This window comes from Clinocottus analis, unplaced genomic scaffold, assembly GCF_023055335.1.
Source record: "Clinocottus analis isolate CAN_PGR_092001 unplaced genomic scaffold, fCliAna1.0.p SCAF_13, whole genome shotgun sequence".
Lineage (NCBI taxonomy): Eukaryota > Metazoa > Chordata > Actinopteri > Perciformes > Cottidae > Clinocottus > Clinocottus analis.
This window is the reverse complement of record NW_027175854.1, coordinates 14,294,178-14,320,000: the sequence shown is the minus strand read 5'-3', so window position 1 is coordinate 14,320,000 and position 25,823 is coordinate 14,294,178. Positions and strand designations below refer to the sequence as shown.

The 25,823-nt window shown below is 43.6% G+C and overlaps 1 protein-coding gene across 1 annotated transcript; it reads left to right on the top strand.

The window, feature by feature from the left end:
- Positions 1-1,070: 1,070 nt before the first annotated feature.
- Positions 1,071-24,860, top strand: rph3aa (rabphilin 3A homolog (mouse), a). Its single transcript, XM_068573971.1, has 16 exons — positions 1,071-1,141; positions 14,682-14,809; positions 14,969-15,098; positions 15,955-16,038; positions 17,896-18,058; positions 18,611-18,778; positions 18,893-19,078; positions 19,330-19,409; positions 20,099-20,173; positions 20,271-20,380; positions 20,453-20,579; positions 21,216-21,266; positions 21,983-22,134; positions 22,606-22,687; positions 22,804-22,900; positions 23,854-24,860. The coding sequence occupies exons 2-16, from the start codon at positions 14,694-14,696 to the stop codon at positions 23,985-23,987; spliced, it is 1,755 nt and encodes a 584-aa protein (XP_068430072.1). The 5' UTR covers positions 1,071-1,141; positions 14,682-14,693; the 3' UTR covers positions 23,988-24,860.
- The last annotated feature ends 963 nt before the right edge of the window (positions 24,861-25,823 follow it).

Sequence of the window (25,823 nt, the reverse complement as noted above, 5' to 3'; positions counted from 1 at the left end):
TCGTACGAGCTGCTTTTGTGGCGCGTCGGGTAAACATGTCAGAGGGATTTAATGTATCAGACGAGGAAAAGGGCAGGAAGAAATATGATCTTTTAAGGAAAAATGTACAAAAAAAACAGAAAATCCTTCTTAAACAAAAATTCACGTTATGAGAAGATGCTAAAATGAAAGTATGATGTGTTATTAGTGTGCAGTGTTACTGTGCAGAGAACAGGAGACATGCAAAACTAATTAACTGTAATAAATAAGTAATCCAACAGTAAAGGTATCATAAATAATTAAACCATAAAAGGAAAAAAAACTAAAATACGACATAACCGGCCTGAACGGTTGAGTTCACATTTTAACATGTGAAGTTTTAATATTGCACAAAGTATTTATAATAAAACTAAAAGCACTCGGTGCCTCCCCAGTGTGACGTATTGTTTTAAATATCGTCGTTCATTAATATTTCGGTTGCAGCCGCTCCAGGTGGAGCTGCGTTAATTACCTTTTACTTACCTGCTCAGATTTGGTCCAGGGGTTCCCAACATAAGGGTCGCGGGGTCATGAAAAAAGGGACCAGCGGATGAATCTGACGGTCCGTGAGAGGATGAAGGGAGAGAAGAAGACTAAAGACGAAGGACTCTTCTCATAGAACACTAACACAACTCTTCAAGGATTAAACGCACACAAATGTTTCCATTTCTGCTAATAAATCCCCTAAAATGCTAGAAAGTGTTCCTTTAGTATTGCGTTCTTTGTGAGGACACGCTGCAGCTCCTCGAATGGCATTTCAGCTTATTTTCCTTTTTTTCCCCTTTATAAAGTTCACTTTGCCAGCAATAGAGCCATCACCATTTTGTCCTCCGCTGATGAGATGAGAGTGGATGGATTTAGTTAAACAGAGAGAGGGAGGAGGGATGGAGAGGGGAGGAGGGATGGAGAGGGGGAGGAGGGAGAAGAGGAGGAGAGGGGGATGAGGGAGGATGGAGAGAGGCTTTCACTCCAGTGTGTGATGAGGAGGCGTTCAGTGAGGAGCAGAGCAGAGAGGACGCCGGACGCCAAGACGGAGCCGCTACTCTCTCTGTCTCTTACCGCAAGAAAACAACAACATCGACGACGAGACGACAACTACAACACATCTGTCTGAAAGCCTCAGGTAAGATCATCTTTAAGAGTTTCGCTGATATTGTTTTTATGATAAAAAAATCTCTTTTTGTTGTTGTTTTGTTTGAACTTTCCGGTCGCTTCACAGCAGCTGAGATATATTTTAAACAATTAATTGGTTCAATTACTGTAAACTGTTCTTAAGTCACCAAAACTCATAAGAAAAACAAAATAAATGAAAGATTTATGAATAAATCTGTCGATTTTAAAGGAATCTTCTCCCAAAGACCGCCTCTAAATTATTATAATTATAAAAAACGATAAAACTATTTCACTGTAAAATAAATGACAAGATATTTGTATCCAAAAGGAGATGACTTATGTGATTGTGTTCAGATACATTTTATTTAAAGTGTTATACACAGATAGCTGACGTCATTTGAGGTATTTAAAATATATTACAAAGATTATTTTATACTTAAATTCATATTCATTTTTGATGGCGATACAGATACAGATATCTTAATATATCGACCATTATTTGTTATTTTATTTCTATTTCTCTGACTTTCACGGACATTAAGTGACAACATATGATCTGTACAACAAACGAAAAGTATGAACATAAGAACATTTAAATATGATAATTACATGTGCAATATTGAAGTTTTTAATAATCATATAAGATCTATAAAAACTTCAATATTGCACAATATATGGGATGAAGGGCACAATTTGCTTCATAGCGAAAAAGTTAATGTATATATTTATTTATTTATATATTTGAGAATCTTTAGTTTTGCATAAAGTTGACACTTTTTCGAAATTATTATTGTTATTATCTTTTGTATCGTAACTTAAGCCAACACACAGATCCCAATGTATTTGTTAAATATAAGCTAAATTCTGCAGATATGTAGACATCTGTATCTATTTTTACACATAAAAAGCTTCACGGACTGAAGATAGGGGCCGTTTAACATTAGGAGAAATGTTCTCATGCTAAGGTTGAAGCTAGAGTTGGCAGCTAGTTAGCTTAGCTTAGCTTAGCTTGAAGAAACGTGGAAAATGGCTAGTTTGACTCTGTTGAAAGTTAAAAACTAACCGCACCGTTAAAGCTCACTCATCACGTTATATCTCTTTAGTTTAAAACACGCAAAAATAGAAACAAAACCTGATAAAAACCAATGTTTTATCAGGTTTTGTTGCTTATCAGTCTTTATATGAAGCTAAGCTAACCAATTTTTATGTTTAGCGTGCAAACCGGTATCGATCTCCTTTTCTTACCTCCTTCAATAAAGCAAATAATTCAAATTAAAAAGTCATGAACAAGTCCCTGAAACCCTGACATGTCATTCTTAAACTTTGCTTTTTAAATGGACGAAACAAAGATGTTAATCAGTGATCTTTAAAGGTGGTCTGGAGGTGGATTCTGAATACTTGTTTGGTTGTTTTCAGTCTTTATGCTAAGCTAGGCTAACTGTGTCCTGGCATTCGCTTCATATCTAGTAGTATTGATTTTCTCATGCGACGTTCAGCGAAGATAGCAAATAAACACAATATCAAACTAGGTCAGGTGAGGGTTAGAAAGCTTCATTATTCCCCGGGGTGAAAACTAATTTGCCACCGAGAATAGAGACACGACAATAGACTAAAAAAGTGGCGGAGACGAGGACGCTTTGGTCTTCATCTCGGAGTGAAGCCGGGTGGCCGCGAGCGTGATGTAGCTTGCAAGCTAACGCGTCGTGGCAGCAGCCGAGTCAGAGGCGGCGGCGTGAGGGAAGTGGAAGCGTTTAGCTCGGCTTGTGCGCGTGAAATTGATTCGCAAGACTGTGACGCTCACTTCTTTTTATTGGGTCTATCATCCTCAGCCACATTCCTCCTCCCCCTGTGCTTTCCCATGCTCCCTGTAATCCCCGCTGAATGCTCCTTTTGACCCCCCCAATCGTCTGTATTGACGGTACCGTGTTGGGAGGTGGGCGGCGGCGGATTACGCGGCCCGCTGAGCGCTCGGGCGCTGACTGAAGGGGCTAACGCGCCGGAGTGGAAACGCTTCACGCCGACTCGACAGCCGCTCGCTGCTGAACTCAGGGAAAACGTCTCCTTCTGTGGGTGGTTTGTCATCCGTTTGTGCTTTCTTTTTTTTTAATCTTGGCATTGAAGACTTAATTGTATTGAGTGCAGGGGAAAACATCTGAGTTGCAAAAAAATAACTGCTGTCGGTGTGAGTTCAGGTCGACGTTTTGTAGTTAAGATAATGCAATGTGGGTTTCTGTTGAATAGTCACTTCAGCCAAATTACAGAAAGCATCCCTCGTAATGAATGATTCAATACATCCGGTGCCAGCGTACGTTCAAGAGAGCAAGGTGGAAAGTTCCTCTGCAGGAGATCGTGAGTTCATGTCCCGAAGAAGACTTGGACGTCAAATCATCGTAGATCGTAAACGTTGTCGAGTGAAGCGATAAATAACCTGAACAAATCTATATCGACCAAAAAAAAGATGAGTTTGCAGCTGCAAAATCGTTTTTTTCCTCTCACGCAATCTAGCTGCGGATGTAATGGCCATCACCGTTTCATACGTCTCTGGTCACCTGTCAATCACCTTGTAGCCCCGCCCCTAAAGCTTTGTCTGCTTTATGGTCTGTTTGACCATGAATAAATGACCATAATTTACCAAATGAACATCATGCTGTATTGCAGAAGACTTGAGACTAGAGATTGAGACATAAACTCATGTTTACAATGTTTACTGAGCGATTACATCTAGAGAGAAGTAGAGTCACTTATATAGACTACTATAGGAAAAGGTTGAAATAGGTACCAATGCATGTAGAAATTATACAGTAAATGTTTTATTACTCGCATGCCAATGGTGCAAAATTTAATTCATTCTCATGATTGTGGTTATTAATATAAAAATATTGGTCTTCATAATAACCTTTGACATGTTTATGCACACAGCACACAGTCCTAGTGTTCAAGGTAATTAAAAGTCAGTGGTTTTGTAATTATTGGTAGATTGCATAAAGGCATACGTCCATTTACAAACGTGAGAAATTGCCTCTTTCATCATAAATCGGTGTCAGGTTTCGGGGTCAAGTCCATTCTCATCGGATCCATCGAAGCAATCAATTCAAATTCATGAATATCCCGTTTCCCCATTACTTCCAGGAAAGGATCGTTCTCCGTGAGCTCATTCAGTGGAACGTTTAGCAATTTGAACGGTTGAAATGTACAGTAATTGACTTCCCGCCTCCTCCGGTCTGCAGCTGAGGCGTTATTGTTTTCCAGCACTCGGGAATTCTCTCGGCGCGGCGAGAGCAGCAGATGTGTTGCACAAATCCCGCTGTGGCCCACAAGTGTTTGATTAGCTGTATATTACGGGAACTCCTGGATTGTTCACAGGCAGAGAGGGTGAGGGTAGTGTGAGTGTGTGTGTGTGAGTGTGTCACAGAAACACAGCTGTAAACATAAAACCACTGTGGCACTATTACATGCTGCTATGTGGGGAAATCTCCTCTCCGTGACCTGGATATTCTGTCAGTGGCCTCAGGGGCGAGAATGTCTGACTAATATTTCCAGCAGCAATAGTTTTTTTTTATTGCTCCCATCCAATATTTTTGTGACTTCCCCTCCAAGAAATAATGCGTTGTAATAAGTAAATATCCTCCATGTAATCATAAATGAGGAAGTCCAAAGACGGGTGCGATGCGAGGTGGACGAGTCCAACGCAACAGCCATCTTTCATCCGGTGGTTTGTTCGAGAAGTCCACGTTGACGTGTAACTTGCGTACTTGTCGCCCCCTGGTGGACGTTAGAGAGAATGCAGGTTTGACTTGAACTCTTTCAGTGTGATGTCAGTGCATGAACGGTAATTGTAATGTTAAAAATGTCTTATTTTGCGTTCACTTTCACTCCGCTGCACCTTCTTCTGTCACTTCTTGTTCCAAAAAAAACAAAATGGCAAAGGCCAAAAGGAAAACTTGACAGGCAACAGTGGGTGACGCCTCGATTACTCCGTCCATCAGTGAGAGTAACCGCCAACGACACGGACAATGTTGTTGCTCACAGACTCTGTTTGGATGGAAGATTTGGAGCGTGTCACGTGCGATGACTCCTCTCACGACAAGTTCAGGGTGTTGTCGGTTCTTCTCTGACCTCGTTTCTCCTCATTATTCTATCTCTGTCTTTACTCCGAGCAGCTGACTTCCTCCTCGCAAAGTCATACAAAAACCCCCTCAGTCGGCCGTCTCGCACACAAACAGACAGACAGAGAGTGACGGATAACGAGCCTGAGGTTTGCATTCTGTTTAGTGGCCTCAGCGCTGCCTCTGGTGGATAAACACACGCAAACAGACCCACAGAATGTGTGATTTCCACTCACCATATGGACGTTGCACTCCCGTCCTCCACACACACACACGCACACACACACACACACACACACACACGCATGCGGATGGCCACAAGCTGCTAATTATAACCATTTACATTCATCCGTCTTTTTTTAAAGAATTATCTGCTGTTGGTTTTCAGAAGTTTGGCAGCTGACTGGTGTAATCCAAACAGATTTCTTTCAAAAGGATCCTTTTTGTAAGAGAGATGACAGGAACTGAAGGAAGAGAGCGGGAGAAAGAGAGATGGGGGATTACTTGCATTAAATTGCAGGATTTTAGTTCATCAGTCTTAAACCCCGAGGCCACCGGGGCGCACCAAATCCAGACGGATCCAAACAGTCGTGCTTTCAACCCTGTGAGGCTGTACTTAGGGCTAAATACTGGAGTCAGTGTGCTAACACGCTCACAATGACAATGCTAACATGCTGATGTCCAGCAGGTAGAATACAGTGTTATCTTAGCATATTAGCATGCCAAGTAGTACACACACACAGTCCAGCTGAGGCAGATGGGAGTTTCATATGTTTTGCAGGAATTTGGTCATAAATCAATGTTTTTTGTTTTTTTTAAATGTAAAGTCAAAGGATCACCAAAGGTATTGCAATTCCTCTCACAGGAAACATGAATGTTTGGAGAAGATTTCATAGCAATCTTTTCAATATTTGAGATATTTTAGTCTGAACCAAAGTGGTGGACCAAGCCTGTGAGGTTGTAATTGGCTTTGAGCTAAATGTTAAAGGCAGCATGCTAACAACCTCACAGAGACAAAGCTAACATGCTGATGTTTAGCAGCGATATTCTTAACCATGTTCAGCCAAACATTACATTTTGCAGATTTAGTCTTAAAGGATACATGCACCTGTTGGTGGCGCTAGAAGACAATCAGAGGATCACAAATATCTCAGACTTTATCCTGAAGGGACCACGAATGGTTGTACCAAATTTCACGCCAAGCCTGACAATAGTTGTTGAGTTATTTCAGTCTGAACAAAGGTGGGGTTAAGTCTGTGAGGCTGCAATTGCCTTTGAGCTAAATGCTAAAGTCAGCATGCTAACAAGTTTACAGAGACAGAGCTAACATGCTGATGTTTAGCAGCCATGCTCTTAACCATTTTAAGCATCTTTAGCCTTGTCAAAAAGGATGAATACAATTTTTAACCTGATGGTGGTGCTAGAGCAAAAGTCAGAGGATCACCAAAATTGTTGGGAAGCATCCTGAAGGGGCCTCGAGCGCTTGCGCCAAATATCATCGCAACCCATCCGACAGTTGTTGAGATATATAGAGGCGAAGTGGTGGACGGACAGACTGATATCCCTTCCTCCCTGCCCCCCCTCCCCGGAGCCTCACCGCGAGAATGACAGTGAGTGTCGTCGTCCTGCTTTCATCCTGCGACCTACTTGTGTCCAATCTGAAAGCCAGCAGGTCTTTCACTCTCACATGTTTTGTTGTCCTCCTCTACTACTCAGACTCGAGCGCACAGTCGTTTCGAGAAAAAGTCAGTGACGTCAAAGCTTTCAGCCTCCCGTGTTGGGTATGAAGACCAGATTACTCTGCGCTCGTTTTTTTTGTACCCAGGAGTCGTTGTGAATGTATGCATGTGTGTTTTATGGAGAGTTAACCATCCCCACAGAGCCATCAGACAGGGGATAAAGTAGGTGGTGATGCCTCTTTGCAAAACTAAGCTCAATAAGCTGCTTCCTCAGGAGTCTGACAAGCCTCAGTGGAGAGTGGTGCAGTGTGGGAGGGGGTGAGATAGCGTGAATGGATGATGGTGAATCGACGAGGGAATTGACAACTGTGGGGAAAAAAGGAGTTTGGTAGTGGGGCGGATGAGTGGAAATGTTCCAGTCTAGTTCCGATGGGAGTGTTTGGACTCCTTGGGGACAGTTCTGTGTAGCGTGAGTAATAGTGGTGGATACGATCTCCTGGGCCAGACTTCCTTAAGAGACAAATACTGATCTGATGCCTGTTCAGTCTCTGTTAGAAAGATAGGCAATCTCCGGTTCTGCAGAGTGAAGTCTATTCATGTGTTGAAGCTGCATTCTCCCTCCTGACCACCAGGGGGCGACTCCTCTGGTTGTATAGAAGTCTATGCTTTATGTGTAAAAGCTGCATTGTCCCTCCTGACCACCAGGGGGCGACTGCTCTGGTTGTATAGAAGTCTATACAAATGACTCTACTTCTCTCTTGATGTATTCCCTCAGTAAACATTGTAAACATGAGTTCATGAGTTCAATCTCTAGCTTTAAGTCTTCTTCAGTACAGAATGATCAGTCATTTAGAGTCAAACAGACCATAAAGCAGGGAATGCTATAGGGGCGGGGCTACAAGGTGATTGACAGGTCGACATGAGAGACGTCTACTTCCTTGGTGGTAGTTTGTCAAAGAAGCATTTGCACGAGGACGTCTGCATGTTTGAGGACTGTCTCTCGTCCTCTGACGGCGTTTCAAACGGGATGCCAGTGCCCCTCCACTTGGATGGAGGCTCAATGCATTTTGGGTAAACTAACTCAATCCTGTTTAATATTAATGAAGCAATAGTTTTTCTAAATTTGTCATTTTGATTATTCTTCTTCTGCTCGGCACGCAAACTTGCAGGTAATGCAAAATAATGTGATTTAGTATTCATTCAAAGCGCCTCCCCCTCCGCCTTTAATAAACTCGTGTTGGCAGCGATGCGTTCAGGGACCGCAGCCAGTGCCGCCAGACAGCAACGGCTGCTTCACATGTGGAATATTATCAATGTTTAAGCTCCTCAATATTTGTGTGCCGGGACAAGAAGGGTCCGTACTTTGCATAAGTGTAACACCCGGTGTGGTCCGTTCAAGAGCCTCGAGGGGAGAAAGGAGCTGGAAGTTCCTTCTGTTGTTACACGCGTGAGCTGCTGTTGAACTTAGAGACTTTAATTATGTTGGGACTTTTTTATAGAACAAAGGGACAGATTCACAGTGAGCTTTGCTCAGATATTGCTTTTTCCTTTCTTTAATGGGGTTGCTTTTGTTGAATGCTTTCGTGCTCTTTTCTTTGTCGTCTAACATCTTAGGATCACGTTGGGAAATACGTCTTTTAAAATGTCATCCTTTGGATATTTTCTTTGGTTTCTTTGCCTGATAATCCATAAATAAAACCCCTCATCATTATAATTATGTAATTTTATGCTATCAGCAAGCTGTCATAACCGATGAAAGGGTGATTTATTTTCATGCACAGTTTGAGTATCACACCTGATTGTGTGTGTCCAATTAGTTCATATTTATTTAGAACTTTTGTTCGAGGCGGCACAACTTATTATTCCTAATAAAAAAATTCAAGAGATCCTTAATGTGTGTTTTCTCATCGTGGTTCACAGAGGCGGGTCTGTGTCCATGCAGGAGATACACACATTAATACACACAATGTCAACTTGTAAACACAAAATCACAAGATCTGTGTTTTCACGTCTTCAGAGGGAATATTTCCAACATTTTGTCTTTTTTTTTATTTTTATCACCAGTTAAAGACGTCTAGATGATAAAATAATAACTGTTTACAATCTGTTTGCTCATCAGTCATCAGTGATGACATCATGTTCAAATCACAATGATTATTCTCATTATCACGACTGATGAATTATGCACAAAACTATGAAAATAAAAACCAGATTCAAATCTCTTTTTAACATGACATGAGAAAAAATTATTTCCCTCGTGAATTGTTACTGTAGAAAAAAAAGTTTGAGAAACAATTAAATGGGATATATTATAATTCTTAACAATAAGCACATTTTTCTTGTTCCATAAACATGAATATAAATTATTGTAATGAAGTCCAACCGGTCTGAATGCCTCTCGGCGTTACAGGACGCACAGGAGGATGACGCAATCTGTCAGTTTTCATCCCTGCAGCTCACACGCACTCTCCCGCACTCTGTGTGTGTGTGTGTGTGTGTGTGTGTGTGTGTGTGTGTGTGTGTGTGTGCGGACATGAATCACTTATGTGTGTGTATGTGTGTGTATGTGTGCGTGCATGCATGTGAGTGTTTGTGTGTGTGTGGCCCTGCAGCTCTTAGTCAGCCCACATAGTCTCATGGAGCTAAAATGCCTTGGTTTCCTTTTACTTCACGTCAATTTGCGATGCTTTTCTCTGCGCCGCTGACCGCGTGTGACAGGTCCTCTCTTTGCACACTGTGTGTGTGTGTGTGTGTGTGTGTGTGTGTGTGTGTGTGCACATTCTTTGCATGTCAATTTGTGCTAATGTTAACGTCAGGTTGGTGAAGGTTATAATTACAGAAGACCTACTTTACTGCTCTCACTGGCAGCTGAGGAGCAGAGACAGATAGATAGCTGCACAGGGAGAGAAACACAGTGACAGGCAGAAAGCGAGACAGGCAGAAAAATGGAGAGACCGACAAATAAACAGTTAGACAGACAGGCAAACGGAGAGACAGACAGCTTAGCTGACAGTTAGCTGATAACTGAGCAGAAAGAGAAACAGAAAGACAGGCAGACAGACAGATGAAGAGCAACACCCCTCAGTTGTCCTCATGTGCCCTCGGAGAGCGAGAGAGACGTGTTTTTGTGTCGGCTGCTCACAGCTCAGAGCTGCTTCGAGGCCAATGCTAACGCTAACGCTAACAATGACGAAGACGACACGTGGAAGGGAAGCGGCCCGTTAGCGTGTTATAGACACATGGACGCTGCTCCACATCCTGCTGCTGTGCGGACACCTTTAAAGTTATTTCTCTTTCGAGGAGGAAGAGGGTCGTACAGGATGTCCAGTCTGTGAAAACCCTCCAGGCAAATCAGCGGTTTGTTATATTAAGGCTGTATTTATACATTTGACTTGACATTTGCTAATTAGCTCAAAACACAACAAACAGCTGAGGTTTATGGGAATCTCAATCCTGCAGGTATTTGGAGAAATTGGAGAAACACTCATGTCTTCCTGCTGCTTCAGAAAGGAAAAGTCAGCCATTATATCCTGAAGGTTCATAGTCTGGAAACCATGCATGAGACACGACGATCCATCCACCCGGGCCTAAAGACACAACCTCACACCTGTCCTCCAAAATCTACATCTTGCACGTGAACGTTCAAATATTAAATTTTCAGTGTTTCCTTCTCCTGAGTTATATTTATTTATTTATTTTTAGAGGTAATTTTGATTTGAATCCTTCCCTAATGCTCGGGAAAGCAATACGAGATGGCGGGTTGAAAATGGCTCCTCTCATTATCGTGCTTAACAGAAGTTATGACCCGTAATCTGAAATGAACTGACACACACACACACACACACACACACACACACACACACACACACACACACATGCGAGTACCTCTGCTCCCTGGAGGTCGTTCCGCCCCCCGGTCACCCGGCGCTATAAAACAGGTGTAAATCAAAGCGGCTCTGTGTGGTGACATGTGTCCTTGGCGTGGCCTTCTGAAGAGATGCTTAAAGGACCCCAAGAGATGCATAGAGGACCCCCCCCCCTCCACCTCCCAGGAGATGCTTAAAGGACCCCTACCCCACCCCCCAAGAGATGCATAGAGGACCCCCACGCCTCCAAGGGATGCGTAGAGGACCCCCACCCTCCCAAGAGATGCTTAAAGGGCCTCAAATAGGTACTAATGTACTTGTACACCATTGATCAGTATACTGAGTACTTCACAGGGTGAGCACAGGACAGATATTGATATCACCGTCATGCGTTCTGTGACTTTGAGAATCACATCAGAGTTCTGCTGCAGAGCTCATCGATCCGCCGGCCGTCCATTCCTACTGCACGAGTGTGCGCACGTGACTGTGTGCACATGACTGTGTGCACGTGAGTGTGTGCACGTGAGTGTGTGGAAGAGAAACAGCTCTGCTCTAATTTACAATCCTTCATACTGGGGAGAAAGTCGTAATTAAGCAATGTTTAAATACATTTACTCAAAAGTAATATATTTCTTCTACCTTCTACTTTTCAATTCATTGTAAAATTTAAAAACAGACCAAGTTCAATATTTTTTTAATGTACAAACTAAACAAAGAAGTAAACACTGATTTGTTTATTAGTGAACTTCAGAGTAGCTGGTTGCTGGGCTAGCTGTTTCCACCTGTTTCCAGTCTTTATGCTAAGCTAAGCTAACTGTCTCGTTACTGTACAGACGTAAGTCTGTGTCCTTCACATATCTCGACAATCGTTCACCTTATCGTCTTCACGTTTTACGAGTGTGTTTCTGGGGTGTGTTTAGTCGTCACCATCTTGGATTACAGCCGTCGCCATCTTGTTTTTTTGGCAACCAGTGAAGAGACCATACTTGGGCTGAGGAGTTGTGATGCAGAATCACCTGTCAATCACCTTGTAGCCTCGCCGCAGACGTTTAATGCACTTATACTTTTAAAAGCAAGACTTTACTTATAATATTTTCAAACTAAATGCAAATCCCCTTCCTATGTTTTTTTGTCTCACATTCTAATAGTTTGTCATTCAGACATAGTCCAAGCTGTAACTGCAGTGATTTGATGCATAATGACAGTGTGTGTGTGTGTGTGTGTGTGTGTGTGTGTGTGTGTGTGCTATTTGAGTGTACTATTTGAGTGGTGACTCACGGGCTGAAAGTGTCTGCTATTTTAGAACATTTCCTTTCTTACTGACCCCACCTTTCTGAACCCTTCAAGGCAATCAGACGCACACACACACACACACACACACACACACACACACACACGTCAATCTGTCAGGTTGCCACATTGTCCACAGTGATAGCGGCCCCCTGACATTTACTTGCAGCGGGGACAGAGGACGGGGAGGAGAGAGAGAGACGAAGGGGATGAGGAAGACGAGGGGGATGAGGAAGACGAGGCCCTGAGCCGTTAAGTAAGCGAGGCATTAAAACCTTCGTACTCAGCAGCCGCCGCTGCGCCGGATCTCTTGTGATGTTTAATGCTTGGACGCCGCCGTGTAACAACTCCTACGAATCCGGTGGATTAGTCAGACTCCACGGGCGACTTAAGAGCGAAGCGGTGACATTGGCAGATCACGTTGGGGTCGCCCCCGCCTGCAAGACCCTTAAAACTAGGAAATAAAATCTGCTTACAATGGGGAGGGATGTATCATTAAACGTGTTCTTCAGCGTAAAGTCTCCTCTGCAGGACTAGTCAAATGAGCAAGGCGTCGTCCGGTCAGCACCAGAGGGCCAGGAAGGCGAGGAAGGCGAGGAAGGCGAGGTCACGCTTTCCCTCTTCACGATGTTCCCTGTCAGACGATAATGAGAGCGCTTTCTCCACAGTGAGATGCCTTCAGGGCACGTTGCAGAGCACACTTCAGTCACACATTTACAGAGAACAGTTTACAGTCGGCGGCCTGACCGGGCCGCAATTAACGCCTCCTTCTCAAAGCAGCTGCACGAGGACGAGGTGCCGGTGCGCCCGGACGTGACCGGCAGATGTTTTGGGAGATTTAACGGGGACCAGGGGCGCGTGGGTCCAGCCGTCGATGTGGTAGAGCTGAAATAAATCATGGATGATCAAATTAGCTCCTCTCAGAGCTTTAAGAGGAGTGCCTCTCCGGCCGGTTGCACACGCTGACGGCTGAGTGGACGGTTGAACGTCTGTATCGTTGTGTCTCACGAGCGGAACAACACACAAGAACTGTTTCATGTCACTGGTTTTGTTCTGTGCAATTTTGTTCACATGAATTGGATTTGTACCTTTTTTTAATTTGGTCATTTTGTCATCGCTGGAGTGTACCTATACACAATAGAATAATAATATATAATAAGTCGCCATCTTTGTTTTTTGCAACCACTGAACTAACCTGTGTGGACTGACAGAATGCAGCTTCATAACATAAAGCATATACTTCTATACAACCAGGTGAGTCAACCCCTGGTGGTCAGGAGAGAGAATGCAGCTTTAACACGTGAAGCATAGACTTCTATACAACCAGACGAATCAGAGATTATAATTCATCCTGTGTGATAACGTTCTGACAATCCCACGGATGACTTCTTGCTGACGTTGTCACATCATTTTCGATTTGCGTGCCGCTCGTGAGGCTAAAATTGATCCAACGTCGTCAATAAGACGACGGTGAAGACGGTGAATCTCATTTGCATAACGCTGACGATCACGATGAGGTCACAACCTTCACTTGAGAAGAAAATGGAACGCGCTCGCAGCGGCACTGCAGGAGCCGTGGTCATAGCGACCGCAGGACGCAGGTAGATTAGATCCTCGTAAACATCTCAGTGATCCATCTGCAGCCCTGCAGGGCTGCGCTGCGCAATTATGCACGCAGCAAATCACCGCGGTCACATCTCTCAGAACTTTCTCCTGGAAGATATGAGCACAGGCAGCAAATAGAAAGACGAGAGTTTGGTGCACTGCAAAGTCACAATGCAGGGAAATATTTCATGTATTCGCTGTAGAAATTAACCAAGAAAATGTGAATATTTTCTCTTCTGTTTGTTACTATTCGATTGTATCTAAGTCATTAAAAGTTAAATGCTGCTTTGGAGCCTTGCTGTAAGTTAAACGCTGCTTTGGAGCCTTGCTGTTAGTTATTTTTAAGGGTTAAATCACGTCTGTCATCAGCTGATGTATTCATGTAAAAAAGCACTTAAAAGAGAGGATGTTTAGCATATTTTGGTGTCATATTTTGAGCTTCATGCCATGAATGAAGCCACAATGATACAACAGATCATCTTCATCAGCTGGAGCTCAATTCCTGATCCAATAATTGGCTCCTGCATGTTCCAGCTCATCGTGGGAAGCCAGAAAAATATCAAACAGACACATTTGAGGAGGAAAAAACAAGAAGACAAGCCGACTTCATTTGATTTCCACTGTCCTCGGCTCTGAACTCTTGAAGCTTTCTAAACCAGCAGCAGCCTGGAGGTTTATTGAGGGGCATTTAGGACATTTGCTTATGTTTGTTGTACGTCAGGGCCGTCAATTGTTTTTACCAAAGAGACAAATTGACTTAAAAAAAATAAAAATTAGCCTTAAAGCAGACTCATCTGCTCTGAGTAGATTTACAGTTTTAACTGTTTTGTAATCTGCTGCTGCTGCTGATACTCGCCTTTTATACTTGATGTTCTTACTGTTCATGCCACTTACACTCTGTGTGTCTCTCTCTCTTCTGTATCTGTGTGTGTGTGTGTGTGTGTGCGTGTGCGTGCGTGCGTGTGTGTGTGTGTGTGCATGCATGCCTGTGTTGTGGGTCTCAGCATCCGGTGGACATGAGCATGTCTGGCGTTCCCTCGGGCGAGCAGCTCACGGATGAGGAGAAGGAGATCATCAACGGCGTGCTGGCCCGGGCGGCCATGATGGAGGCCACGGAGCACGAGCGCATCGAGTGAGCCGGGAAACTGTTTGTCTCCGTTGCACATTTCATCTCGTCAGTCAGCTGCACACGCATGCTCGCCGACTCGCATGATTCTTGTGCGTAAGACTTGTGCCAAGTTTGTGTGTGTGTGTGTGTGTTTTTGTGACATCCGGCCGCATGTGTTCCCAGGCGCCTCTCCAGCCGCCTGGATAACATCAAGCGGACGGCGTGCGGTGACGGGCGGGCGCACTGCCTGCTGTGCGGGATGTCTTTCGGGCCGCAGGGCGTCACGGCCGTCCTCTGCGTGCAGTGCAACAATGTGGGTGCTTATCCGACGCCGACGCCGCTTCCGGGTCCCCAGAGGTCGTCTCAGGGAGCACACGGAGCGCTCCTGTGGCGCCGAGCGCCCGGTGGGCCGTGCGCTAACGTCACCCGACATACACTCTGCACTTCCTGGTCTCTTGCCCCACGTTGCTGCTGCGTGGAGGTCAATGCAGACTGACCCGTGAAACGTAGACTTTGTGCGCGCTGCGTGCACCTGCTGTCAAGGAGTCTATGAGGGAAGATGCGTCTGTGTATGAGTGTGTGTGGGAGAGAGAGAGAGAGAGAGAGAGAGAGAGAGAGAGAGAGAGAGAGAGAGAGAGAGAGAGAGAGAGAGAGAGAGAGAGAGAGAGAGAGAGAGAGAGAGAGTCTGTGTGTGCTGGAATGTAACTAAGTACACATTTGAGGTATTTTTCTCTCATGCCACTAAACGAAAGCTAAAGTCAGCTGATGGATGGACTGTGAGACTAACTGACTGACAGACAAAGAGATGCACACACACACACACACGCACACGCACACACATGCACGCGCACACAAACTCCCGGCTTCATCTGAAACAATTGCCAATTTAATTGTAAACTATATTTTATCCGTTTGAGTCTTCAATGTGAAGATTTTGCTTCTTTTTTTCTTCTTCTAATAATGTTGATAATTGTAATTTTCCTGATTTATATTATTATTATTTACATACTTTTATTTCGCTAACATGTATAAGTGGTATTAGTACTCTTGCAGAAGTACATGACCTGAATACTTCCTTCACTGGTGTGTATATATATATATATATATGTATATATATATATATATATATATATATATATGTGTGTGTGTGTGTGTTTGCTTCTTTGCAGCACATGTGCAGCAAATGTGGGATTCGTAGCAACAGCAGGACGAGTCCTATGTGGCTGTGCAGAATCTGCAACGAGCAGCAAGAGGTGAGAGGAGGAGGAGGGAGAAAAGAGGAGGAAGGAGGAAGAGGAGGCAAAAGGAGGAGGAAGAGGAATGACAAGGAGGTGGTAGAAGGAGGAAGAGGAGGAGAAGGAGAGTAGAGTGCTTTGATAAAATCACAGTTTTCGTCATGATGTCGTTCATCTGTCAGCTGAACGGAGAAATTAAACGTTTTCTAGCTTTCTGGATTTGTCTTTTTTTTCTTTTTAGCACATAATTGCATTTCACTGTCCAGTGACCTGGAAAATTACCTTCCATTGACACCTCAATATCCTTCCATAAAATGATTCATTTACAACGCTTTTTATTTTTTAATTCTTAAAGAAAAACACAGACAGTATTTTTTTGCCCCATACGAAACGTGAGGAACGCACTCTGCTTCCAAAGCTTCTCCCCTGATGCAGTCGCACAACGCCGTGTCTGCAACGGCGCTGCAGTTTTTTGAGGAGGTCTCGGCCTCTGGGAGCCAGACTCCTTAAACAAATGCTTGCTGCTGTCACTCAGACGCAGAAACAACTAAAAGTGGTCGAGTTTGTCCCACAGAATTAAGCAGGGAAAAAATAAGCACTTTTTTGTTGTTATTCTAGTCTATATTTGTGCTCTAATTTTAGAGATGTTCACAAATTATTACACAAATGAACACGGACACAGCTTTGTTGCTCCGTTTACGAGGTAAACTGCAGTTCTCTTATTGGCCACTAGGAGCTAAAAGCTAAACATTGAAGTTAACACGTTAACACAAGTAAATATGGTCAAAGGCTCATTTAATTCATTGTCATGTGACAAAATGCTTTGTTTCTTTCATTTTATGGTAAATAAATCTTCAGTAAATCATATTTTTTGGGCCACAAGGGGGCAGCAGAAACAAGCTTTCAACCGTTTAAGTGACGATGAAATTGTTAGCAAACAATATTTCTAAATCCAGCAGTTGAAGAGAAACGCGACGAATTATTGTGTCTTTGTGTTTGCGTCACCTCAAGAATATAAGTCCAATATTCTCTGTCTTTTTGCTCAGTTTTTGGTCTTCATTCAGGCCTTTTTCTTGTTTCGTAAATCCACCTTCTAAAGGCACTCGCATACGAGTTACATACCAATATGTTACATCAAAAATTGCAGCAAAATCTGAGCTCTCTATATAACGAGGCACCATTGTTATAAGGCAGCGTAAACTGATAATGTGGCCCTAAATCTGAACAATAGAAGCTCGATTTTGAAAATCTTTCACATCTCTTGTGAAAACATAACATTCACTCATGTGGAGGAACTGCTTTGGTGACGGGAATTGGTTTACCAAAAGGTCTCAGTCCTTTTAAAACTCACACTAATCAATATTTTGCAGATCCCCTCAGCTCTTCTGAGCATGTTAGCCTCTTTCAGCTCCTTGTTTTGGTTCAACAGCCCACACCTTTACTATTTGAGTGTTGTTTCCAGTCAGCTGGTGAACACAGTGTAACATTCAGCTGAAGAGACACACTTCTTGAAACAAATAGTGCACTTACATTCCTCTAATGGCCAGAAACAAGACCTGTTCTGTGTCTGCTGGATGTGTAATATTGCTGACTAGTCAGCCGTATATCAACTTCATACGGCAATAATGTGTCAGTGGGGTGTTTCCAGCTTGTTCTGCATCAATCAGAAGCTTTTTTACAGCGACATTTTGTGGGGCGTCGCTCTCAGCTTCAGTGATTCCTGCTCCTTTATTCAGCTCATGCCGCCTCCTCCTCCTCCTCCTAAATCTGGGTTGTGTGACTGCGTATCTGCTGAGTTGACAGCTTTAAATCCCGGATGTGACTGCACAAACAGCACTGAGCCTCTGTTGGGGGGTCACATGTGCGTCCCTGCAGGTGCAGAAGCGCTCAGGCGCGTGGTTCTTCAAGGGGAGAGTCCAGCAGGGTTTGCCCGACCCGCTCCCTCTGTCCGGGTCTCGACAGTCCAGCACCGAGAACGGCTCTGGTCCCGAAGGCCACAATGAACCCCAGGAACCTCCTACGCTTCATCAGGGATACGGTACTTCATTATAATGAGCATTTATAACTGAGCTATCTAAGCTATCATTATCTATCCAAACACATATTTTATTTAAGTTAAAGTAGAAATACAGGAGTGTAAAAAAATACATTCAAACCCTCATATATGTGTAGCACGTGTGTGTAGCGCGTGTGTCGCTCGTCTGTGTCGCACGTGTGTAGCACTGTGTAGCACATGTTTGTAGCTGCGTAGTACATGTGTGTAGCACGTGTGTGGCTGTGGAGCACATGTGTGTCTGTGTAGCACATGTGTGTAGTGTGTACTGCATATGTGGCTGCTTAGCATCTCTGTGGCTACGTAGCCCATGTGTGTAGCACATGTAGCACATGTGTGTAGTGTGTACTGCATATGTGGCTGCCTAGCATCTGTGTGGCTACGTAGCCCATGTGTGTAGCACATGTGTGTCTGTGTAGCACATGTGTGTAGCACACGTGTAGCTGTGTAGCACATGTGTGTAGCACCTGTGTGGCTGCGTAGCACCCGTGTGATCAGTGTCGTGGCGTCAGTGACTCTCTTGTCCTTCCCCCTTAGAGACGCAGCAGCCGTCCCGTGGATCAGAACAATGGGAGCAGACAGCGAGGACAACAGCTGACACCCGTAATGAGAGTCCGTCCTGTCCGGCGGTGGTAACGAGGACCGAGAGACACGCGTTAGCCTCCAAACCGCCTCGAGCCGCCGGCGCGGAGCAGGTTGCCTCAGGTAAAGCCGCGCTGCTCCTTCTATAAATAAACCCCCCCGCGATCAAGAAGATTTACCCTCAAACGTGACGCATGAAAAGATGCCTCAGACAGAATTAATTGCCCCCTGCTGTAGATGTGGAAAACAAGCGCCCGGAGAGGGAAGAGACGGAGGAAAGACGACAACCTGTTGTCTCCAGCTCCGTTCCATCGCACGCTCCTCCTGCGACCAGAATCAACCCACCGGTCAACAACGCCGCTCCACCTCGACCCCCGCCGGATCGAACGGAGGACGAGGACGAGTACGACTCGGACGACGCCAGTGAGACGGATGTTTGCTCTTAGACCACGCAGCTGCTTTACACAGCGTGAACCAGTCCCCCCCCCACCTCCTCCCAGATGTTTGCTCACTCTGTGATTCATGTAAATTGGGCCCGCGAGCCGTGAATGGAATTCCCAGACGAGCGATGCAGAGGAACAAATCAATGTTTATCTGCTTTGGAGGGAAATTGGTTTCTCGAACAGAACAGATGTCTAGATGTTTGACGTGTCGCTGTGTTTGTCTCCTTGCAGCCACTCTGGGGTCTCTGGAGTTCAGCCTCCTCTACGAACAGGAGACCCACGCGCTGCACTGCTGCATCGACAAAGCTAAGGTACGCACCGAGACCAGAGATAAGAGGGGTACCAGACCAGGTGGGACAAGATGAGACAAGGTGGAACAAGATGAGACAAGATGAAACAAGGTGGGACCAGATGAGACCAGATGGGACAACACAAAAGAGAATAAGATAACTTAAGACAAAATATGATTGGACAAGACATAAGGAGATTGGACAAGACCAGACCAAACCAGACCAGATGGGACAAAATGAGACACAACTGAATGGAATAAGACAACCCAAGACAAAAAAAAAGTCAAGACGAGCCAATGAAAGATGGAACAAGACAAGACTTGACAAGAAATGCCAATTGGAGAAGAATCAAGACGAGAAAAGACGAGACGAGCCATTAAAAGATGGGAACGGACATTTAATAACAAAACAAGACGAATCCAATGAGTGTAAATTAGATTTGGAGAAACGTTTGTAGTCCAACAACAAAATATGTGGAGTGTTGAAGAAGAACAACGTGTAACACTTAAACACTGAACACATGAACACTTGAAGAATTGAACCCTTGAACATTTGAACACCTAAACATCTGAACACTTGAATATGGGAAAAAATGAAAACTTGAAGACTTGAACAGGAACTCTTGAACACTTGACCACTTGAACTTTTAAACACTTGAACTTTCGAACACTTGAACACTTCTAACCCTCCTCCCTCTTGATGTGTCTCAGGGTTTGAAGCCGATGGACTCAAACGGCCTCGCTGACCCGTACGTGAAGCTGCATCTTTTACCAGGAGCCAGTAAGGTATGACACCGTTCAGCAGTTTAATTAAACCTTGTCTTCAGCTTAAAGTTTAAACCTAAGTAACGATCATGTTGTTTCATAATTACTTTGCTCACAGTCCAACAAGCTTCGCACCAAGACCCTAAAAAACACCCTGAACCCCGTGTGGAACGAGACCCTGGTCTACCACGGCATCACCGATGACGAAATGTCCCGCAAAACTCTCCGGTAAGCAACCGTTTTTTACTTCCTCCGGCGGCACAAAGAGAGTCTCACAAGGTCCACTCGTCTCGTCTGCAGTCTCTCGGTGAGCGACGAGGACAAGTTCGGACACAACGAGTTCATCGGAGAGACGCGAATCGCTCTGAAGAAGCTGAAGTTCAACCAGAAGAAGAACTTCAGTGTTTGTCTAGAGCGAGTGATCCCGGTGAGTCCGACGCCTGGTGTTGCAGTAAATACGTCATATTTAAATTAAAGGGTTACTTAAATCACTGTAAGCTGTCCGGGAACTGCACCTCATCAGGTAAAGAAGGAACTATTTAAGCAGCATACAAAATTCTTCTCATTGTTTTTTTTTAAATTGCACCTTCACACATGTTTAATTTTCTTTCAAAATAAAAGCGTGAAACGCAGAACTCGTTTTTAAGTTAAACTCCTAACCACGGAAATTCTTGATATCAATGTCATCTGCTGATGATAGTCATTTATTACGACCGAAAGCTCCAGAAAGCGGCTACGAGAAGGACCTTTAACGACTTAAAGGCCAGTAGAGGTGAACTGAGTCTTAATATGACTTTCTTCAAGGGAAAGTCTGCAAGCAATTATTTGCTTTCTTACCGAGAGTGAAACGAGAAGGTTGATACCCCTCTAATGTCCGTAGCCTTAATTTGTAGTTAGCTAAATTTTGCATATCTTAGGCTGACGTAAGACTCGGTTATTTCCTGGCTGGTTGTCGCTTTTTATGTTTCAGTTTTTGAGACTTAAGAATGACCTTTAGAAGTCCTGTTTGGTGGATTTTTTTCTTTATGCTAAGCTATGCTAACCTGGTTAATTCTCTCTGCAGGTGAAGAAGGCTGTTGGAGGGTCGGTCCGCGGCATGGCTCTCTATGAAGATGTAAGACCCGCTCATGCAATGCTCTTTGACGCTTCTGCAGTGTTTAGTGTTCATTAAAGGGAGAACAGATTAAAGGATTTAGAAAGTAGATTAATCCACTAACACCTGCATGATACATCTTCTTCCTCTGTTCCATAAACATCTTATAGTGAGGCACCAACCCGATACCGATTAAATTAAGCAGATCAGGTATCAGGCGTGATCGATCCGCATTTAGTTCCTTCATCAATATCATTAGGAAATTCACTGTTTCAACTCTTAGATTAAATACACAGCCTCCAAATGTGGATTCATCTGCCGCTGAAAATAGTCCCCAACAAATGGACTGTTTGAGCACAAACTTCAGTGACCAGCTGGTTTATAAAATCACATTTAAATGCAAAATTAAACTATATAATCGTGACTTATCTTCTGTACAACCACAGACAGCAAGCACTAAACTAGACAGATGAATGCATCGCTGCTTCTGGGGTTAATCACGCTGCATAATAACATACATGTCGACCATTCGGTCCTCATAAGCACGTACGTTATCCTCCATTAGTAGATATTATGATAATCACTGTATAATCCCTCCCGATACGTGCAGAGGGCCAAGGAGCGTTCGGATCAGTGAAATTAAATACTGTTACTTTGTGTGCATGTGTTGCACACACACACACACACACACACACACATATATATTTATTTATTTATTTATGTGCGTGTTTGTGCAGACAAACGAGGGGGAGGATTCAGAGGAGAGGGGTCGTATCCTGGTGTCGCTGACATACAACAGCCAGCAGGGGCGTCTGATGGTGGGCGTCGTGCGCTGCGCTCACCTGGCGGCCATGGACTCCAACGGGTACTCCGACCCGTTCGTCAAAATGTACGTGCGCCATGGTCAAAGGAATAATCCCAATTTTTTTGCACTTATTTGCTTTTTTACTAAAAGTTAGATGAGAAGATGGATACTACTAAAAGCCAGAAGATGGTTAGCTTAGCTTAGCACAATTAGTGGAAATCGGGGGAACCGCTAGCCTGTCTCTGTGGGCATTTCTTAGTTTTATGCTAAACTAAGATAATGGACATTTCCCCCTATTCCCAGTCTTTATACCAAGCTAAGCTAATAGACTTTCTCATTTATTTAACTCTCAGTACATTTCTTGAGCCGGTTTATGTTATTCTCTTTTTACAATTTTTTACATTTATGTTGTAAAATTTCTAATATTATTTTAATTTTATATATCTTTTGTTGTATTTAGCGAATTTTATATGTGTAAGTTAAAGGTCTCAAATGTTACTTGTGTCAGTTTTTAACAACAATACGACTGCTATTTAATTGTTGTTTGTGCCGCAGATGCCTGAAACCCGATATGGGGAAGAAAGCTAAAAACAAGACCCAGATAAAAAAGAAGACCCTCAATCCGGAGTTTAACGAGGTCCGTTTCATCTCAACTTTCTATTCGCACAAACGTGAACTTTGCCGTCTTCTTCTCACCCGGATCTCAATGTCAGATTTTGTAATCTCATGTCATGTTTCATCGCTGTGATTCAGGAGTTTGGTTATGAAATAAAACACGGAGAGTTGGCCAAGAAAACCCTCGACATCTCCGTCTGGGACTACGACATGGGGAAATCCAATGATTTCATTGGTGAGTGTGTCTCGCGATCGCATTTCCTCGTTCATCCCTTCATCCGGCGTGTCGTCTCCCGGGATGAAAATGTCTTCTGATTGGTCGGTCCACCGCTCCAGTCCAGATTGAAATAACTCAACAACTATTTGGTGGATTGCCACAGAATTTGGTGCATATCTTCATGGTGCCCAGAGGATGAATCCTGTAATCTTTGGTGATCTTAAGTTTTCTTATTGCGCCACCATGTGGTGGTTTTGAGTAAAATTCCTTGCCAACTATTGAATCGATTGATATGACATCTGGTTCAGACATTTCTTGTTACCCTAAAGATGAAGAGTAAAAAACAACTTTTTATCACACACCATTGCACCGCCATAGCGTCCAATAATGCTAAGCTAATATTTTAGGTGTTCTGACCAAAGTACAGCATCACAGACGCATCGTACAGACATTTGTGTTACACTAACAGTGAATCCCAGTGATTAATTTGTGTTATTGAGTGAAATACCAGTACTGGTTGTACTAAATGTATCAAATTTGGTGCAACCATTCATGTTAAGCTTTGAAAAAATTGTAAAAACTTTGGGCATCCTCTCACTTTTGATTGACAATGAACCGCCCATCTGTCTCAGCTGGACTTTGTTGTGTAAATTTAACGTTCTGGTTGGTCTTCACTTTGGTCTGAAATAGCTCAACAATTATTGGATGCATTGCCATAAAATTTGATATGCACATGCATGTTCCCCTCTGGATGAATTCTGATAACTTTGGTGATCCTCTGACTTTGTATCATTGGTTTACAACTAAACACCTTCAGCACTAATGACAAAACCCCGTCAGCCTCGGCTGCTATTTGCTATTACTTCATGTAAGTGTTGTCATTGCGAGCATGCTAGCATGTTGACATTAGCCTAAAAACAGCCTTTCAGAGCTCCTCACGTGTGAATGCTTACTTTCCTCTGTGCCTCCAGGCGGATGTCAGCTGGGCATCCAGGCGAAAGGGGAGTGTTTGAAGCACTGGTACGAATGCCTGAAGAACAAAGACAAGAAGATAGAGCGCTGGCACGTCCTGCTAAACGACAACACCGTCCTGTTTGAGGATTAAAGCGTCTCCCCTCTCTGCGCTTCTGTGCATTTTGTTTCTCCATCATCATTCACCCCGCCTCCTCCCTAACCCCCGTAAGATATTGTCTTCCAGTGACGATAGACGGATATTTATGTGGTTTTGTCCCCAAAGTGCAACGTGCAGGCTACATGTCCAACAGTTTTCAGGTGACCGACATGGATGTTGACCTCTGGGCTCTTTTTGAACACTAAACTTAATCCATCCTTAAGGTTATCACATCATAAACTCTATCGTATAATACGTTTACTGTACCTGACGTGCGGCAACGACTGAACTGAGCGATTATGGAGACGATAAAACCCTCGTTATCATTGACACGGCGTGTTGTAATACCCAAACACAGGGATTTCCCCACTTGTTTCTGTCCTCGTGTCGCTCTGTGTTCATACCACCACGTCGTGTGTCGTCAGCTGATCTTTGTGACCGCCTCGTTCGACCGCTTGCATCACCAAAATATACATTTAACTTGTGTTATTTGTTAAATATTAAGTGTGGGACGTTTCTACCAGAACAACCTGAACAAATACCCTTTTTGTTGTTACTGTTGTTGATGTGTGTTTTTTTGTTGTTTTCTGACAAAGAACCCGTCGGTCTCACTGCCGCTGCATCACCTCCACCTGTGTGCATGTGCGAGCTCTCTTCTGAAGAAATGCTTCTGCATGAGGAACAAACTGGACCAGGCAACACCAGCTCACGTTCCAGAGAAAACCCATGAAATATTATAATTGATCGGCCAATTTAAATGAGATCCGCTCTCGGGTTTTCAGCTGAATATTCAACATGTTGCTCTCTGCATTGATATTTGATGCATGTCTTATTGTGGCATATACACGTGGCTGATGAATAAAGACATCGTGGAACCTCCTCTTCCTCCTGTGTTTCCTTGAGACGCGTTGGCAGAAAACTTTGTCTGCATCAGGCGAGGTTTGAACCAATCAGTGCAGACAGACGCGCAGAACTTTGACTTCTCTTGATAAAAACTCGCCTTCGGGATCCAAGTGGGTGAAAGTTCACGGACCCAATTCCCTTTGGAAAGTCTGGCCCTTAATCTTCGGATGAGATCTAATCTACTTTTCTCATCAGTAAGTGAGTTCAGCTTTGTCAAAGAAAAAGCAAAAATCACAGTGGAAATCAATACTTTGCAGACTTCAACTGTGCATATGAAGTTTTTGTTTATTTATTATTTATTATTATTTATTTATACAAAACATTGATTATTTTCCTTCAGAAGGAATCTAGTGACAGGTTGTGAAGTGTCTCCGAGACCGGAGGAGGGTCTCAAAGGGTCCTGTGGAAAGCTGATTAAAAGAAAAGATAATGTATTGATGTTGCTCAAAATTATGTAATTTGATCAGAAGGAAAAATCATCTTCTATTTAACTCTGCAGCTGCACTCAGACCTTTGATCAGAGCTCACCAGACAAGAGTTTCATCCAACCAAAACAGAAAGAAGCAAACCGATCGGGTCTATAAAAAAAAAGGAAAAAATAAAATAATACGTCTTTAACATTTGTTGGACTCATACGGGCGGTTGTGGGAAAAAAGTGCACCATTTTTTCTGTGGACTCAAAAGGATAAGAACCCATCTGACTGTGTGTCTTATATCCTATTTATTAGTTTGTCACATGTTAACTGGTGTGTGTGTGTGTGTGTGTGTGTGTGTGTGTGTGTGTGTGTGTGTGTGTGTGTGTGTGTGTCTGTCTGTCTACACACACGAGTGTCACAGGTTTGGGGTTTTTATTTTGTGTGTTTCTTGTGTTCTTTTCCTGCCTCACTTCCTGCCTTTATGATTGTTGGCCCCTCCCTAATTGATGCA